Source organism: Ischnura elegans, chromosome 5 (assembly GCF_921293095.1).
Source record: "Ischnura elegans chromosome 5, ioIscEleg1.1, whole genome shotgun sequence".
In the NCBI taxonomy this organism is placed as follows: domain Eukaryota; kingdom Metazoa; phylum Arthropoda; class Insecta; order Odonata; family Coenagrionidae; genus Ischnura; species Ischnura elegans.
Window position 1 is genome coordinate 74,358,405 of NC_060250.1, and position 19,497 is coordinate 74,377,901.

The 19,497-nt window shown below is 35.9% G+C and overlaps 1 protein-coding gene and 1 long non-coding RNA gene across 7 annotated transcripts; one reads left to right on the forward strand and one right to left on the reverse strand.

Moving 5' to 3' along the window:
• The first annotated feature begins 14 nt into the window (after positions 1–14).
• LOC124159058 (COP9 signalosome complex subunit 1) lies at positions 15–15,876 on the forward strand. 6 transcript variants are annotated; one of them, XM_046534565.1, is made up of 13 exons: positions 15–125; positions 299–388; positions 470–651; positions 759–876; positions 1,177–1,374; positions 2,822–2,899; positions 3,931–4,175; positions 6,412–6,517; positions 6,604–6,692; positions 8,731–8,860; positions 12,271–12,405; positions 13,184–13,306; positions 15,398–15,876. In XM_046534565.1, exons 1-12 carry the CDS (start codon positions 93–95, stop codon positions 13,253–13,255), a joined length of 1,476 nt encoding a protein of 491 aa, XP_046390521.1. In that variant the 5' UTR covers positions 15–92; the 3' UTR covers positions 13,256–13,306; positions 15,398–15,876. The 6 variants fall into 6 exon arrangements, with proteins under 6 accessions (XP_046390521.1, XP_046390524.1, XP_046390522.1 ...); XM_046534568.1 differs by having other exon boundaries at positions 13,218–13,306; XM_046534566.1 differs by having other exon boundaries at positions 15,465–15,621.
• LOC124159060 lies at positions 15,553–19,460 on the reverse strand. Its single transcript, XR_006864900.1, has 3 exons — positions 19,193–19,460; positions 18,944–19,047; positions 15,553–15,617 (listed from the first exon to the last, which is right to left on the reverse strand). It is a non-coding gene; the product is annotated as an uncharacterized LOC124159060 (long non-coding RNA).
• Between the last annotated feature and the right edge of the window lie 37 nt (positions 19,461–19,497).

The window sequence follows — 19,497 nt, forward strand, 5'->3', positions numbered from 1 at the left end:
GACCTTCGATATCGATGGAATGATGGCGCTTACCGCGTTCATTTGTTTCGTGAGGGGTCAATCGATTCATGTAAAGCGTACTGTTCGCCGAAATGCCGCTTCCATTGCAGTCTGTTCTCTTTCAGGTACCGCTATTTGCTGGTTAATTGAAATATTATTTCCATGTTGTGTTTTACATTAGTGCCTTTGAGTCGTAATCCTGTATACCTTTCTAATATCTACCTCTCAAGCTTCGCAGCACCCTCTTACATTTTGTCATTTATTCAACTTTGTTTATGTTATGGTTATTTTGGTACAGAGTCCGGTGGAGCCAATGCAAGTTGATGCTCCTCCGGAGGACAATGACAACACCGAGGAAGAACCATATTTAGTGGAGAACCCCACTTTGGTAATTGTCTTTGCCGAGCATGTTTACTCAGTAATCTATTTGTAGTTGAATTGACAAAATATGTCTTATTTTATTTTCTAGGACCTTGAAGCATATGCAAACAGTTATTCTGGTCTCGCCAAGCTCTATCGATTGATGTACATTGCCGACCACTGCCCTAGTTTGAAGTTAGAAGCGTTGAAGACTGCAATAAATTATGTTATGAATACATACAATGTTACCCTATATCAGCAGTTGCATAAAAAACTGCAAGAAACGGTGGTGTAAGTTTTAACGTTATTGATTTTTATGTTTGTGTGTATAGAGTCACTTCAATCATGCAATAATATTTCTGTTTGCCTTATATGTAACACTTCTTTCTCCCTTGTAGTGGTGGTGGAACAACTCTCCCAGACATAGCGGGCGGAGGCCAATCATCGAATTCTCAAGACCTTCCAACCCATGACTTGCAGTGGGTGGATACTAAATCCAAAAAAGCCGCTCTCAAGGTGTGTATTTGATTAATGCAGGTTTTGTAATGCATGAGCACGTATTGAGTTTGGTTTGTGATCTAACCTATTGGAATGCTGTATATTTGCCATTCGTGAGTTAGCATGATGAATTATTTGCTTGTGCAGAATTTGATTGAAATTATCAGTTAATTACTTTAAATGTGACGTGATCTCGAAATAACCTTATAATTTGTCTTTACTCAGCGAATTCCTTGAATTTTGTCGCTTTCTTTCCTTTTCCTCAGAAACACTCAAGAAAGATAAATTTTAAAAAATATTGCATTTAATTTTTTTCAGTTGGAAAAGTTGGATTCTGATTTAAAAAATTACAAATCCAATTCCATCAAAGAAAGCATTCGTAGAGGTCATGATGATTTAGGTGATCATTACCTGGACTGTGGAGACCTCTCAAATGCTCTCAAGTGTTATTCTCGAGCTAGAGATTACTGTACTAGTGGAAAACATGTAGTAAACATGTGTTTAAATGTGATTAAGGTGAGTAGCGTACTCCTAAAGGTAATACTTAGTCATTGATTCAATCCTTAGGTTGGTTTGAGTAGTTGAGGATGAAGGTCAACCTGGACAAAGCCATAAGCCAGTGAATCTTAAGGTGCGTTTACACTGAGTAAAATGTTGTATAAACAAGTTGCATATAACATGTTATTTAGAGCAAACACATCTTTGCAATTTCAGGGCAGAGGCCAATTCCTTACCCTGGGCCCCCTGTCATTTATAGGAATTTTGTGTTACATTGGTTTCACCTTGAGCACCAGTCAAATGCTCTGCCCGCTTCTTCAATCTCTTCATTACTTACTACTTTGCTAAAATGTGATTCATACCTCAATAGTTCATATTCTCAATTTTTCAACATGTTTGTGTGATGATCTTCGCATTCTCTTCGGGTTTTCACCGCTGATTGCAATGTCAGCGAAACTGTTGTCGCCAAAACCCAACGGACGCGGTTGAAAACCCGAAGAGAATCCAGAGATCGTCTAATCAACGCCGTGAAAATCTTCGAACCTATACATGTTTGTGTGATGGTACCAGCACCAGTGATTGTTGGAAGGAATGACACAGTGTGACCTCATCCTATGCTTATTTTCACCCATCCTTCAAAGTCATCTTCCCTTATTCTCTCATCTCTTTTTTTCTTCTTTATACCAATCATTGTGTGAAAAATAACATAAGTGCAATCGCCTTGCAGATAGCTAAGCACAAAGCTTGTTAAAATACATACATGGAAATCACCTATAAAGCAATGAATCAAGTCAGGGACATGTCACAATATATCTTTTTAGATGAATTTCTCCTTGAAATTGGCTGTCCCAAAACTTTTCACTCAGATAGCAAATAATAAGAATAAATTTATTTCACCATTGGTAGTACACACATCTGCAAGGCTAAAGTCAATGTAAAATTTACAAACAATTACATACACACATGAAAATTGATATCACCAGGTTCTTGGGAATTCCCAAGATAAGAATATGAGTAGGTCATTTCTATTTTATTATGCTCATGGATCAGTTATCATCAGTATTGTTATGCTTTTCTCATTATGTTATAATTCAGACCATCTCCAGTGACAAAATCAATGGATTGATTTTTAAGATCCAACGTCTTTCTGGTATTTACTGAAGATTGATTTTTCTAACTTTGTGTATCAACTAAATTGCCAAATTTTTATGCTGACAATTCCTCCGGAAATAATAATATATTCATATGCAACTGGATCTCAAACTGCTGAGGTTTAATTCTGGACCATGAAGTCGATCAGGGCTTCTCATTTTCTCTTCATGAATAATTTTCTATGAATTGATTGTAAAATTAGAAACATATATTCAAATTAGTTTTTTTTTATTCCAGACTCATTTTATTTCCTTTCAATTCTTTTTCGAGTAATTTCCAAAGTCATTTCCGACATAATTTAATTGTATTTCAGGTTAGTGTGTACTTGCAGAATTGGTCCCATGTTCTAAGTTATGTGAATAAAGCTGAAGCCACTCCCGATTTTTCTGAGGTAAGTGTGTTTTTTATTTTTATTGTAGTATAGCATAGCCATAGAGAGTAAAGAAAGGTTGATGAGGAGAGAGATGGTTGGTGTGTAGCATATTATGGGGTTGAAATGTGTGCACTTAGGAAGGAGGATGAGAGTAGACTGGGGGTGTTCAAGGAGTTGGCATGGAGGAGAATGGAGAAGGTGGCCTGGGAGGGAAAGCAAAAGGAATGAATTGTCATAGTGGCTAAGGAGAGGAAATTTGTGGAGGAGACCTTTCTGTGCGGAGTTGTTCTTAGCACAGTGTGGATGCTTAAAATGGTCTTTGAGGCAAAGGGAATGAAAAGAGTGCAGTCAATGGATAGGATGGACTGTTATGAATCTATGATAAATAGAAGGGGGAATTTGATGCGCAAGTGAGCACAGGCCTTGGAAACCTTCCATTACCAGTAATGTCTTGTCATAATTTTCTGTGATATGGCTCGATAAATGCAATTTTTAGTAGTGGCCATAATAAAAGTATAAATTATTTACGAATACGACGACTACATAAAGAGTTTCCACAAGACTTTTATGATGCCGCAAACTAGGGTCATTTGAGTGCCTTATAGCTGGAATTGTTGCATGTTAAGAACAAAGAAAGGCATATAGATCCTGCAGAAGCGCTATAGATATTCACCAGAACAAATTAGTCTATTAAAAAATTTCCCCACGATCCTTTTCAATTTATGTTACTCAGTCATAGTGAATCTCCATGCAAACCTACCTTAATCGGTAGAATACTTTTATAATACTAATGAATGAGGTATGAGGCTCTTTTTGTTGAAAATTTTTGCTTCATAATGATACTACAATGGGTATGATTCCAATTTAATGGAATCATTTGATTCTCGGTTAGATTATGACAGAAAAATAATTTCTTGTATGTAAATATTATGAGAATGTACTTGGCATTAATATTCTATTTTTTATGCTTTAAAATTTTTCCATGTCCAGTAATTGTTGGAGATGCACTTTAATGGGTCATAATTTGCATTTGTATTGGGTCTTTCCAGGTTCATGGAAAAGATGCTAGTGGTAGTAGTCAGGGTGTTCTCACTCGCTTAAAGTGTGCTGCTGGCTTAGCTGAATTAGCTACAAAAAAATACAAGTGTGCTGCTCGCCACTTCCTACATGCTGCATTTGATCATTGTGATTTCCCTGAGCTTCTTTCCCCTTCAAATGTTGCTGTTTATGGAGGGCTTTGTGCTCTAGCCACATTTGACCGTCAAGAGCTTCAGAAGAATGTTATCTTCAGCAGGTATGTTGTAAGATTAGGATGATTCTCCAAATAAGAAATACTTTATGTATGTGGGTCTTAAGGATTGGTTAGGTTAGTGTACTTTTATCCATAGGAGGAATTATCTGTGGTAAAGGCAGTAATTGTTGCACCTTCTTTGTAAAATAGGAAGCCAACAGCTTGCGAATTAATAAAAGGCACAGTTTTTAGCAAAATTCAGTGGTAATCTCTGACATTTAATATAATGCAAGCAATTGTCAATTAACTTACTTCTTTATTCATATCCAGGCCATACCCAGGGCATAACACAATAATACCTGGGTTGGTAGAAATAAAGAGGCTTGGAATTAGACTAGTGCTTTCATATGTTAAATTGTTAATTAATCATTGAAGTAGTGCCCAATGTATTGAGTATGGTAAAACCTCCTTATAACAAACTTGAAGGGATTGTATAAATGGTGATTTGTTGTATAAGTTGCGTCATAGCAGGATGACACTGAAGAAGCAGGAGCAATTTCCACAAATTTTATATTTATTTTTGGACCGGTTTCGCTTACTGCATCATCAGTTTCATGGTGACCTGATGATGCTTAAGCAAAACCGGTCGTAAAGTAAACATTAAATTTGTGGAAATTGTTCCTGCTTCTTCATTATGTTCTGTTTCCACTCCATCTCGCCTGAAACCTCAGATTATAATAGCAGGATGAGATAGGATGAATTAAATAGATAATATGTAAATTCTGATTGTGGTAAAAAATAAAGCACATTAATGATATATAAAATCCATAATGTGACCAGCTGAATCATTCAGTGAAGGATTCTAATTCTCACCCACTTTCAGAAGAGCTGGAGAGCTGAAATTTTGCACTTTTTAGTGCAACTGGAAATGATTTAGAGAAATTTTCTATAAACTTGCCCCTACCATTCCTCCTAAAAAATTCAAAGTACAGCAGACTCTCGATTATCCGGCTGCGGTTTATCAGAGTTGCGGATTATCTGTGCATTATTTTCACTCTCGCTCAATTTTTTCCGCGATCTTTATAAAAAAATTAAATTGGACGCAAAATCACCGAAATTACTCCATTAAGGCTAGGATACACCGGGCTGATTATTTCCGTTAGAATCCCCTTCATAAACGGAAGCGATCGTGCACTAGCTGCATTTGCGGGAGCACCGTGTTTCTGTTTTCCACGCCTCGCAGTGCACGACCATGCTCTGTGATCACGGATGCACGTCCCACAGCAGTTGCAACCCGGGCAACTTGTGCGAGAGACAACTACGCGAAGTGGTACCTGACAGTGTAGTTTCCGACGTCAAGTAGTGGTTTTGAAGCATTCGTGCAAACCACTTTTCTGTATCCGTGATCACACAGCCTACGATGTGTGGTTTTCGAAACCAGGCCTTATATGGAGCAATACGAGTACAACCATGTTATCGTCGCTAAACATCGCGAACTGTCGAAGAAAGCTCTCGTTGAGTCTGGGAAGCACTCTAAAATAATAGAATACGATCATGAATAATAACATATTGTTTGTTTTACGTAAATTATGAACAGTACAAGACATTTAAGTGAAAGTTTGGATTATCTGTGTCTTCCGATTATTTGTGCCATCTCTCATCATCATTAGCCTGGATAATCGGGAGTGTATTGTACATGTATAGTGTAAATTCCTGTTTTTTGGCACACACGTCTGGATGATGGCTTCTGATGCTTAAGAGTACTTAAGGGATGTTAACTTTTGTTAATTATGTATTTATGTAAACGAGGAATGGTGCTTTGCGTGATGCGCTTTCTATTTCTGTAAACCTCTGGAATCATGAGGAATGAGTGCTTAAAGAGATACCCAAATATCCTATAGTTGTGTGCAAATTGTTCACAGAAATCGGAGAACCCAAGGGTGAAATGTTTGTTCGATCAATATGGAATGAACCAGTGGTATTTCCTCGAATAAAAAAAATTATTCTGGAGAATATGAAGTTTTGCTTGAATTCCATGTTTTGACTTTTGTAGACACCTTCAACATTTTACTTGTCTTGAAAATGTGACGTATATCATTGTATTTAAATCAGAATTTAAGGGGGCCACACAATTTGAACACTGGCCTGCTCAAATATCCAAACTCACCCTACCTTTCAGAACTTGCCCCTCATAATGGCCAATAGTCATGCTTAAATTCTAAGTTTTCTTGGTGGGAATGAGATCTAGTTAAGTTTTAATCCTGTTTTTCCTTCACATTTTTTTTTCTTTTCCTTTCAGCTCTTTTAAATTGTTCCTTGAGCTTGAGCCTCAACTACGAGATATTATTTTTAAATTTTATGAATCTAAATATGCTTCATGTCTGAAACTACTTGATGAAATTAAGGTTAGTATTCTTTTACCTAGTGAGTATTTAAATAATTTCATTCCGAATGCATCAGATTGTATAAATTAATGTTTCTTCTATTGTAGGACAATCTTTTATTGGATATGTACATTGCCCCACACATTAGCGTTCTCTACACGCAAATTAGAAACAGAGCTTTAATACAGTATTTCAGGTGAGTCCATTTGTTATGTTCTTGAAGTCTTGAAAGGAATTTGTTTATTACTCCCACCCACTTTCTCTCAAGTATCATTAATCTGGACATAGATCACTTTTAACCACCTTTTTGTCTGAATTATGATGACATATGTAATTATCAGTAAATCATGGACAAGATGCTAGTGGTATGAGTTAGGATAGTCTTACTCCCTTAGGCCCTTATTAGACGAGGTAGCCAGGCGACGCACTGGCTACCGAACCTAGTAGCCAGTTGTGTAGCCAATTCAGTAGCCAGAATTTTTCAGAAACAGCTACAACACCAACAAAAACATCTACACAGCTCAGGGACAAGTTGTGCGATTACTTCGTCAGTGAAGCAGGAGCTGTATCATGGCAAATGGGGAATATTTAAACAAAGGCACTAGTGCTTAACAGTTGGTAAATAGTAACAGTACGTGAATGTTGAGAAATGGTTTGAATTTCTTGATTTTGTATTTTTTTTCATTTGAATATACGTGTACTTCTAAAAATTTCAATGATATTTTGTCAACTAAACATTTGGGGAAATTTTTAAAGTTGTCATGATTAGTATCACCGGAGAAATATTTAGCTTAGTGCGATATAAAACATAAAGAAATAAAATTAAATCATTTCAAGATTGTAAATTTATAACTGTAAATTATTTAGGCAATAACCAAACCTATTTTATCCTTACTTTTCAATTGTTGTTTTGCAAAATAAGTTTATTACCCAGAAAATAATACTTTTAAAAATATTTATCCACATTTTCAGCTCTTGTACAATTTTTAATGTGTGTCCTGAAATATATTTTTTCCGTCAACATACTATGGTGCTCCTTATTTATTCTGTTTAATAACTGTGTCTTAAATTTACCATGCTTGAAACTGAGCTATTTAATATTACCTAAAGTGCCATATTTTCATTTAAAATTAAATTGCTTTCAGTGGACATATACAATGATCAGCTATTTTTATAAGTTAGGCCTACAAGTTGTAACCTCACAATACCTACTGAGGGTGATTTTTTCAGCTCCTGTTCTCAAAATTATGTATGAAGATGCATAAAATTTCATTCCACGCACACAATTTAACGTGTTTGTTACTGTACTCCTCTACACCACAGTTCCAAATACAAGGGTGTTTTTCGATTTCATTAATCAATTCTTCAGTGTTTAATTTTGTGTTGGCCTACTTCTGGCACTTTTTCATGAGCTTTTCATGCTTTTTCTTTTGATCTTATTTGTGCGGCTCTTCTTTTTTATTCTTCACTCCGCGTATCCCTTCGATTGAATCAGAAGATGTAGACATTTTCTCAACTGGCGTGGACAAACTGAACAACTCACCCACTCACAACAGAACACAACACAACCTTGAGCAGTACCTACCAAACGAGGTGTACTGACCGAGTAGCCTGGCGACCTCGTGTAATAAGCTCCGTATGCTACAACGCAGCGTCGCCAGTACGGGTAGCCAGTGGCGACCGGAGTGGCGACGGGGCTCGGTAGCCAGTCAGTCGCCAAAGTGTGGCTACGTCGCTGGCTACCCTCGTGTAATAAGGCCCATAAGAATCAATGACCCGCGACAAGCTGAGTAGCCAGTTTCGTCGCTGGCGACGTCGCCTGGCTACCTCGTCTAATAAGGGCCTTAAAGTTTGCATATTGATGATCAATAAGTTAGATAGTTTTACAACGAGGAGTTATAAATCAATTTCAGTACCACAATTGACTGATAGAAAACATTATTTCAATCATATCTTAATATATGTGTTTCATCCCAACTTTTGCAGTATGATTCAAAATGCCTTGAGATTTTAGAATGACAACATTCGTAAGCTGCATATGATTTCTTCCTTAGCCTTATAATTCTGTGAATTTGCATCTTATGAGCAAAGACAATTCAATGGAGTTACTTTCTAGAAACTGAAACAAATGACAGGGAGAAATTCTTTTTTAATGATTACATCCATTTTTTTATCTTAAATTTATTTTTTACAATGTTTAGATTTCTCATGTTGATTATACAATTTTTCTCAAGCCCTTACTTGTCAGCTGATATGAGGAAGATGGCTTTTGCTTTCAACACCACAGTACCTGCTCTTGAGGATGAGCTGATGCAGCTTATATTGGAGGGTCAGATCCAAGCAAGGATTGACTCGCATAATAAAGTTAGTATTTAAATTTTCTGATGTGAGGTCTTGGATTAATGCTATGAGGTTGTATTAATTTTATATTTTATGTTTAACTGGCTGAATTTCCAGCACCAGCCTCTTTTCTATTTACTAGCCGCAAAAGCTCCCTTTTATTCCCCAAAGTTTATGTTTTCTTGCCATATATTTAAGGCTTTTCATTCATGTCCTGATGGTTTTTGTCTGCACAGTGTTAGGCAATTTTCACTTGTACCAGCAATACAGAAGATTATTTTCACATGCACCAACATTGCAGGTGCCAGTTGCTAGTTTGATTTTAGACATGATGTAAAAGCGATTGAATCTATGTACAAAACTTAATCTCCTCAGCCAGCAGAGCTGTTATGTGAGTGAAAACTGCCTAAAACATTTAAACAGGCAGATGCTGGTAATGGTATTCAACCTGCAGTGTTCATTGCTAGCATGATTTTCATACTGGACGTCATATGCTAGATTCCATTTTATTGCATTGCATCTGGGGTTTATAGTGCATTATAAACAGCCTTATTTTTTCTTAAGATAAAGTTTCATGTCATTTGCTGAGAACTGATATCGGAAAAAAATATGTATATGCAGTTACATAGTGCGAAGAGCTTCTGAAAGCAGTTTTTCCTAGCTGATTTGTCCATCTCAGCTGGTTGGAATCATTGCCTTTTTAGTGATAATGAAGATAATAGAATTAAAAGAAAATGAAGATGGTGTTACATCCTGAAAAGAACTTCAACATAATATTGCTGGCCACTTATTAGTTGTTGCTGATTATTCTGAGGACTTTCCAATCATTAAAAATAGCCTGGTCAGCAATAGAGGGGCTGGAGTTACATAGTCACCTATGGAGATATCCACCGATTCTATCGATGGATTTTTCTTCCTCATAGGAAAATTCACTAGGATTGGTAGAAAATTAATTGCGTTTCGCTTGGTTTCGCTGTTAGTAGGGCCCGCCCGCCTTTGTGACGGTGCGGGATTCCTCGTCCCTTCCTTCCGTATCCCCTCCCCGGAGGTGTCGTCGGGCTCTCATCGCGGCTGCGCCTCCTTCCTTGTGCCTTCCCGTCCTTCCCCTTCTTGGTGCAGAGGAGAAAAGCTAGCGCTTACAGTCCCAGCCCCAGGAGTGTATCCCCGCGAACCCGCCCTAGGGTTTCGTTTCCATAGTCACCTACGGAGAAGGACCATTTCCCATCAATGGATTCATGTATGACATTCACCAAAAAAATATCTACTCTAAAATCTAATGATGAGTGAGATGATTGATCATCCTACACTGATAGCAAAGAAATTATTTAAAGTAGAGTAAAGAAAAATATTGAGATGAGATGTGATTACCATTGTTTGCTTTGCTGAATTTCCTGTTGCCTTAACCCCTCAATTTAATTAAATGGGTATTTAATTAAATCCCATCCCAGCAGCCGAATGAGATTTAAATGACTTGGCCTTTTTGGCATGCTATGATTCAATAATTTATAAATTTGTACGATGAGTATCGTTGAAATTTTTTGAAAACTTGCGTAAAATAATGCGCCACCATATGTTAATTTTTCAAGAAATTTGAATAAATATTTATTGTTTTATGCATCTCATTCTCTAAACTAATGAATAAATTTTCAGTTTTCAAAGATTTAAATTTTGTTTCGATTTAGCAGCGAGATCTCAAACATTCCATGCATTTTTTATGTAATTGCATGATCTATTATAGTGATTTGGGGATGAAAATTTCATAACCGATTGGATATTCTCGATAGGATTACCCATTTTGCCTGCTTGAAAATTCATAACTTCGCCCATTTCTTTGACTTAGTTCTATTATTACCGAATCATTTCATGTAGATACTCACAAACTGTTGTTTCAACCGTCATTATGTAAATGTTCAAATGACTTTACCTTTGTAATTCTGCATTGTGTGACATGATTTGAAGGAATCCAAGCATAAGCCCACTGCACATTGTTCACACCAGTACAGGCTGTCCCTTCTTTTCCCATGCACGGCACGAACTGCACTCCTGTTTTGGGGCTTCTTCATAACTACAGGAATTCTCCTTCACTGAGTCTTTGTACTATATTGTCCATGGAGTCATGGCCATGTCCAAACAGTCCGGGTGGAGTTGCATATTCCAAATTTGTCAACTTGCTGGTTTAAAACTGAATGTCATTGAAACATTAACAAAAAACCTGAAGGCATAAAATTGCTATTTATATTTCTTTAGAAAGAAAAAACATTTCTTCAAAAATCAAAGTAATTAGTTTTAATTTAAAAATGCAATACCCAATGGAGAAAAAATATTGGATGCAGAATCTCTGGAAGCGTACTGGTTACCCATGACAGCGTTGTGGGTTTAAAATGGATCTTTTGATGGGAAATTTCTTGTAACCATACTTCAAGATGATATTTATATTTGGCAGTGTATTCAATTCATCCTGATGACCTTTGACCATGAGATGAAGCAAATATTGTGTTATAGTTATAAAGCACAGTATATTTGCCCTGGGTAATGATGGGATTCGAAGTGTTAATATCTGTTATTGTTTACAGACTTTCTGCAAAATGTGTGCTCCAAGATATTTCTACTTTAACAGAAATAGGAGTTTTCTTTCGACCACAATCTCCATTGTAAACTTTCTTCTGACGTTAATTCTTTTAATATGAGTTAGGGATTGGTCATTTTTTGGTGACTTAGTGTCCAAATGACAAATATATAGTTTACGCATTGTAGCCATAATTCCGGCTTTAATTCCTCGCTTTCAACAGCTCTTGTTTTAGAAAAGTTCATGTTGAAATTATAAATGGAAGGGCATGTTGGTCAACCTATTGCTTCTCCTTGAGTTTTTTTGAAGAAACTATCCTTTCATTTGTAGCAGGTTGTTCTGAGGCATAATTCAATTAACTTGGCTGTATGATTTATGAAATTCCAGCACCACCTGTATGGCATCTACAGTTGGGATTGCTTGTCTGTTTTCATGACTAAGTTGGTGTTGATCTGTCAAGTAGGACATGAATTCCTTACCACGGTCACTATTGGTACAGTAAATGCTACTTTAACTGCAACCAGCCATTTCACAAGTCTCAATTTTTTTTAATTGAAGGAGGGATTGTCTTATTTGGATATTACTTTGGTGCATTCAGATTTCTCTCATCTCCATCTTAATTTTACTGAGCTATCTTTTGGCTATCATACTGGGTCATTTTAAAGCTTGATTCTCATTTGTGTGTTATTTAGTCATTTATTCTTATGCGTACTTTTATTTCCATTGTGGTGAATTAGAAAGTGTGATAAATGTTGCAAAATCTTGCCATGGGTGTCATGTATAATTTCATTTTATGGAAACAGTGAAAAGTATTTTTGAGCAGTTTATCGTCAAATGTAAAGGCATATAATAATTATTGTTATTCCAGATATTGTATGCAAAAGATGTTGACCAAAGGAGTACCACATTTGAGCGTTCATTGGCTGTTGGGCGAGAGTATCAAAGGCGATCGCGAATGCTAATTCTTCGTGCTGCCATGTTGCAACATCAAATTCATGTCAAAGTAAGCAAACCAGGTCTTATGGAAAAGCAGTGATGTGGAAAATATTCATTTATCGTCAAAATTTTGTCTTCAACTGATATTTGCTGCTTTATCCAGACCATAGCTTAAGTCCTTCAGATCTGGCTAAACCTCTCCATATCAAGTAATCCATCAAAATGGGTATTCATAGTTAAGCTATGATTAATTTTAAGCTTTTACCTTTTGTAAGTTGAGTTTTGATTGTAATTTTAAACTATTCTGTTCATCTCATGTTCTTAAGAATACTTCTGTAGGACTTGTGATGTGTCAAATGTATTATATTGGTAAAGTAACACAAAATTTTAATAACATTATTATTGTAAAAATGTTTATTTTGGCTACTAAATAGATTCTATTTGAAGAAGTTTGACTTTATTTTGTTTGATTTTTTGTAGTATTTAACTTTAGATATGATTTTCTGCATGTTTTTAATTGCTCTTTAGCATGATCTATGTTTCTTTTGCTATTTTTTGAATGGAGTTGAGTAATTAGATTTTTTGTCATTATTTTATCAAGTTGTTAGGCAGAATTCATGGGAGGTTATAGATTTTCATGGTTCCCCATTTTATTATTTGATGCATTTCCCAATAATTTTTTAATGGGTATCATATCATGCATTGGATTTAGCTTTTATTTATGTACTCTTTATATATTTGCACGTTATTTAAAGCTCAAAGTGATATCATATTTATTTATCGTAAAGGTAATTTATCACATGTCAATTTGTTAATGAACATAAAATATTCTGTGCCTGCCATAGGCTCTTGCACATAATGGCAGCACTCATATTTCAGAAGGAGCAGCTGTGAAAGAATCTTGTCGCGTCGGATGAGTCCTTTGTTTAAAAATGGTGAAATCTGCAGGGATATTACTCAAAATACATGTTAGTATACATTGCTTGATGATGTTGCTAATGCCAATCTACGCATTGCTATTGAGTTGCACCAAGGAATACATACCAATGCATACAAAATTTTGATTATATATACCTCAACATTATAAAGGATTCATCATTAAAATTTATTCAGTAATTTTATTTGAATGTTATTATGCATTTTACTTTAGAGGCACATTTCCTATTGTTATCACAATTTTTAAATATTTATCCTCATTGCATATGCTGTATATCCTGTGATGAGAGTTAATTTTTTTTTAATTCAGTAGTGGCAGTTATTATTTTGAAGTTGAATGGCTCCATTATTCATTTAGTCTCTCTTTGTGACTTATCTATGCCCATAGGCATACCTTAGTATCCAATTTCTCTTGCCACGGCAGAGTGGTATACAGTAGTGATAACTTTGGATTTTACAATTTTGTGAATGTATTTAATGCAATCAAGTACATATTGTTGCTTCCATCCTGTTGAGTGTTTCAACACTTTGTTCTACTTTACTTCAATTTGGCTTATAATCCCAATTGAAAATTATTGTTGTCCATTAGAATTGACAAGAACCTGCATGCTGAGAACATGTTGATTCTTTTCAATTGTATTACCGAAAGCAGCCATCAGCAGAATTTTATGGTTATAAACTTGTGAGAAAGACAGTGCAGATAAAAAGGTGAATGTATGTATTATGAAGAAATTCCATTGTGTAGTGGGAGTCTACTGTACAGAGGTCAGGAGGAGTTTTCTGCATGATCTGTGCATACATGAGGATGTCCTGGGACTGGGGCTGTGCATCTGTAGTAAGAAGGTGTTCTTCAAAGTGTAAATAGGTCACGAATGCAGAAGCCTCAAAATAGGTCAGAGAGTTTCAGTTTGCGACAGCAGTTTCAGCATTTTTTTACATGACTAAACCTTCAGACTTTTTAATACACTGATGGAATTTTTTTTCACTCTCCTGTAGGTAAAATGATCCTTTCCATTTCAATCAACAAGCAAATCAACTGAAGGTGACTAGGCTATTTCCAATTATCAAAGACCATTTCTTAAAAGTCAATTGCATCTCATCTCCATTCACATTCTGGGATGTCAGATGTTGAGTCACTAAAATGGGATGCTACTGTTTTAGAAAATGATTAAATTTTAATTACACGTACTGTAGCTCCCTTAAATAGGTCCTTTGGAGTGCATTGAGTTTGATAAAATATCTTTCCAAGGAGGAGTTGACTGGTTAAACTATGTATAGTGATGTAGAAATTGCATTTCAAAAGAGACATGATTTGGAGCTTAACATGTAATAAAGAATTGGAGTTATCCAGTTCATTAAGACAGTTAGGATTCTAATTTGTTCCCAAGTAAGTATATTTGAAGAACTAATTGGAAAATTTCTCTCTCGTTTGGATTAGCTAGATGGAGAAGTATGGTAAAATTTTGTATTTATTATTGCGTTATCACAGAATATATCTGAAGAAATTCAAAATTCTTAGGGTTAGCATTGTATATAATGAATACTTTTACTGCAAAATTAAACTGTGTTTTAAAATAAATTAAACAAATTTTACTGTGTATAGGTGAGATTTCATGGTCATAGTCTTGTTCTTCTCGTTAACTAGGAATAATTTTGCTCTGAGTCCATATAACTTCAATTTTTATGCTCACAGGTAAAGCTTTTAGTATGAACTTTGTATCTACCAATGACAGACAATCACCAATGGTGGATTCATCATATGGAATCTGACAGATGACTATACTGACAATTAACATTATTTTCTGGTTCTGTACAAATTATTGTGTAAGTTTAATTTATCCATGAATAGAATTTGTTATTTTCGTGCACGTGCACTTATTCCAAGGTAGCCCCTTCACATTTGAAAATTGCAATGCGTTCATATTTAACTTTTCAGATACTGGAGTAGCATTACTGAAATAAATTCAAATAAATTTTTCTATTATTTAGCCATTTTACTCATTCAATGAATGAGGAATTTATTTTTTACTTTGATTTGTTCCTGGTTGGAAAGAATTCTGCTATTTTCCCCCTCCAGAATCAGTAAATTTGATATTGAGATGTGAAAGGGTTTCTCTTGCAAGCGAACTGCATCAAGTGCTGTGGGTCTGACGTGATGTGATGACGGGTGCTGTACTGTCACCACTGCAGAGTCCTCAGCGAGATACAACGACAGCAGGCGCCTGTGGGGGACACCATATTGTGGCAGAGATGTCAGTTGCTCCAGGAAACAGCACCCTCCTGATGACTCCAAGGAACTGAGATGGATGACTTTTGCATTGGATGTGAAGAATGTGGTGATTCCTGCTTTTTCCCAGTGGTGGCCATCAAGAAGAAAAGACTCAGTTATTTCTGCTGGACTGTTTATCCAAGTACAAGGAGAAGTACCATGAGCTAATGAGATATTTTCATACACAAATGAAAAAGTTGGCTGAAACTCAGTAACTTAATCATACCGACTATCAAATGATATTAATACCACTATCCTGTTAGCCCAAATTGTCCTTATTAAGCATTATCAGTGATAATTTGCATTCTTAAGGTAATAAATCCTTATGCTGAATTAGTTTTTCTTCATTGAAATTTTTATCTTGGGATAATATGCATGTCATAAATCTTGTTCATTGATTTTCACCTCATCATAAAATGTCTGATGTGTGTTTTAGGTGTGACCTGGGTTGTTAAGTAAAACAACTTGATGTTAGTACATATTTGTGTATTTATCAGTATGAAATCATGTATGTAGGTCATTTTCTATCTTTCGCATTGAACGTGAGGTCAGTCATGTAGCATCTTCTATTTTCTTTGTGTTCGTATGATGGATTTTTAAAAATCTTCAGTTGCTTCCTTCTTCAAGGATAATATAGACGAGTATATACGCCTCACGACAACTAGACATGTTATTTTAGTTTTCATCATAACCTAACAAAAGTTGAAATCTGTCCTTGGCTGCAAACCCATCCGTGAACTAAAACAATGATAGAGCATTAAATGATTTGTTAACTGATTCCAAATTCCATTATACAAGTACAGCTGGTTTCTGACTATAATCTAATGACACAGTGGAAGTTTCTTAATGGTACACCCTGTTTCAGGCAAAATTTTTTCCAATCACTGGTGGCAGCAGAGGAGAGAAACTCCAAACTAAAATATAATTGTAGGCAGCAGGCCGATGTATTTCAAGTAAGTCAAGACAGTTTAAAATCAAGGAATAATTGACCCTTTTAAATATTTCCTGATGGTTGGACGAAAATGTGCGAAAATTTCGCACTTTCACGCCACCAGGTAGGTGTGATAACACATTCAGCGCGGATCACGTCAATAGGGTGGTTTCCTATTATTTTTTTATTTCCTAAATCGAAAGGTTATTACTCAAGGAGTACGTATTTCATGCTCTTCGATTTTTAAATGACGATATCTATTTTTTGCAATAAAATGAAAAGTGAAAATTTTCAAGTGTGCAAAAATGCGACGGCTAAGTATGAATGCTGGGAAAAGCCCATGTGACGTATTTCTGGTTCCCGCTGCTGCTGTGTGAGGTGACCTTGGGGTGAGGCTTTAAGCACCGCAACGATGCACGCTGCTAGCAGGTAGCAGAGTAACCAGCCAGCAGGTAGCGCTTGGCTTAAATCAAGATTGTTATTACCCTATCAAAAGAAGAAACTTTCCGACCTTAGGCAATTTTAATAGGTGATAATTAAGAGATGTAACCCTGAGCTCTGTGCCTTATGCATGCATTTGGTAATCTCAGATGATGTAAAACTCCTATCTACTCATATAGAATTTAGGTCCCTGTGGCGTTGCGTGGAGTGGCATCACATGGGCACAAATCTGGCCATTTTCAAGTGAGGCTAAAATTAACCATTAACATTCATCTAAACTGGGATTTCTAAAACCAAATAATTTTTATATTATGAGTACATACACTAATGGTAGGTAACGAATTGCAATCAATGCCTTTCGTTTTCTTTGATGAAGGAAACTAGTAACCCTATTGTCTGACACTATTAATCTTTGAGCTGAATTAAAACTTTGAGCTTTGAGCGAGTATCAACAATATTATTGTATAATCTCACCTGTTTGGAGATTGTTTAGTACAATTGTAACATCCCACCTTTTTGTCCAACCTCAATTAATTAACATCCTTAAAAATCCAGAGTATTAAATAAAATGTCAGCACTGGTGAATACCTTAGAAAAACCATTTTCATGGTAACTGCAAATTGCATCCAAAAAATTTTTTTGAAGGGGGAAGTGATAGTGGCTTGCTTAGCTGAGGATAACAGGTAGTGGGATAAAGGTGTGAGGCTGTTTGTAGTGGTCATAGGCCATTGGATCTCTCCTATCAAAAGTATTCTTCTGATGAGGTTAGAGTTGAATGTGAACACTGATAATTGGCTATGTAAGGGGAAGGAAGTGCAAGAGATGGGGAAATACTGACGTTTCGTCTGCAGAATCAAGGTAGCATGGATGAATTCATTGAGGTAGGTAATTGTTGGTGTTGAAGTAGAGTTAGTAGGAGGATGAGTGCATGAAGGAAGAGGACAACATTTATTAGTATTTCAGAAACTAATTCTCATCACAACCCGTATGAGCTGAGTTCCCACCTTATTACTGTAACAAGAAGACCCAGTTATCCATGCACCACTCTGGTATTGGAGCCATGACAAGGTATGGCTTGTAGTTAATTTTTGTCAATTGTAGCTCTACCAATGTTGCTGGTGTTTTGAGGCATTGGTTCTTTTGCTATCCTATACTGAAATCTTGCAACTAATTGTAAGTCCAAAAGCTTAGCTGTTCACCAAGGGAACTTACCACAAAAAATGGGAGGCCATAAAAAATACCACAACCATGGTTGAAAAAATAACTCTGAATTGACTTCCAGTATTATGAAACAACGTCACTAAATCGTGCGAACAATGAAAAAAAATGGTTCCCTCTCTTCTGACATCAATTGACCACATTCATCACTCCTGGATTCATGATAGGCTGGCTGGCATAGACTGGCAAACTCACTAGAAAGAACAGTCCTGGTAAAGCTGTGATAATGGGTAGTAGATGTCATCACTTTTACAATCAATGATTCGTTGTTAATGGACATTTTAAGCAAAGTAAGAAAATTTCAAAATCGATTTATCAAGTCCATCAGTCGTTTGATGGTATATGAATATAACAAACAGAAGAATAGTTGTCTCTGCCATAAGCCTTATCTTACAATTCATATTTACGAATTCTATGAAAAGTTATTTTTTAAGTGTTCAAAAATATCTAGTAACAATGTGATAACATCAACTTAAAAGGAGTGATAATGACCCCCAGCATAAAAGGAGGTTTTGATTCTTTTGTGGAGATAATAATTGCAATTGGTGTATTTATAAAGAATTAAAGTAAGAAACAGAGTGTAAATGAGTAAATAAAACAGTCACTCGAGTGATTGAATTGATCAATTGGGCTAATTGCTTTCTCAATATATTCCACTGATACAAGGCTCTTATTTTGCTGAAGTCTTGCAATTGTGAAGAATGGTTACTAACTGTCCATGGAGAGTTAACAAAGAAAGAAGGGGGGCATAAAAAATGCTATATCAACATGTAAAATCCAATCTGAGAGTTTAGGAAAAATCAAACACACCTATCATCCAGGAATCCAGCTTTTCTCTTCACAAAGTTGTGAATGAATTTGAATGCTTGGTGGACAGGATGCAGAAATCGAACTATAGAATTGCCATTATGCAGCTGGAATCAAGGTGGATGTATCTTTGTAGGAATCAAGTGTGCATGATAGATGATATACAAATGTATCTAAGAGTTGTGAACGGCCCATTACATCCAATCGTTTAGATCTTAATTATCATTTACACGACTCAAAATGAGTACTCACCTTTTCGTCCTAGGTGAATTTCATAGTTGAATAATGAGGCAGAGTAAGTTGCGGCGCTGAGTTCTAGTGCAAGTCATGACTGAAGAAATAGTTTTGATTAAAAGATTATAGTTTCCTTTCCAATACCATTTGAGACTGATTGTTAAGCCGGATTGCTTCTCTTCACTCAGTGCGAATTCTGATGTTCAATTATGTACAAAAATACGTAGAAACGGAAAAAGGGTATGGTGAATATATTTTTATTTCAAGGGTGCTCACATAGGTGCTCATCACACAATTTGAAAAGTGCGCAAACATCTGACAGT

Bases quoted from the DNA above. Each gene is read 5' to 3' on its own strand.
- LOC124159058 (XM_046534564.1), top strand. From the start codon at position 93: ATGCCGCTTCCATTGCAGTCTGTTCTCTTTCAG. The intron at 1,375-2,821 runs GTGAGTAGCGTA...ATTGTATTTCAG, and splicing joins TGTGTTTAAATGTGATTAAG to GTTAGTGTGTACTTGCAGAA. The intron at 6,693-8,730 runs GTGAGTCCATTT...ATTTTTCTCAAG, and splicing joins GCTTTAATACAGTATTTCAG to CCCTTACTTGTCAGCTGATA.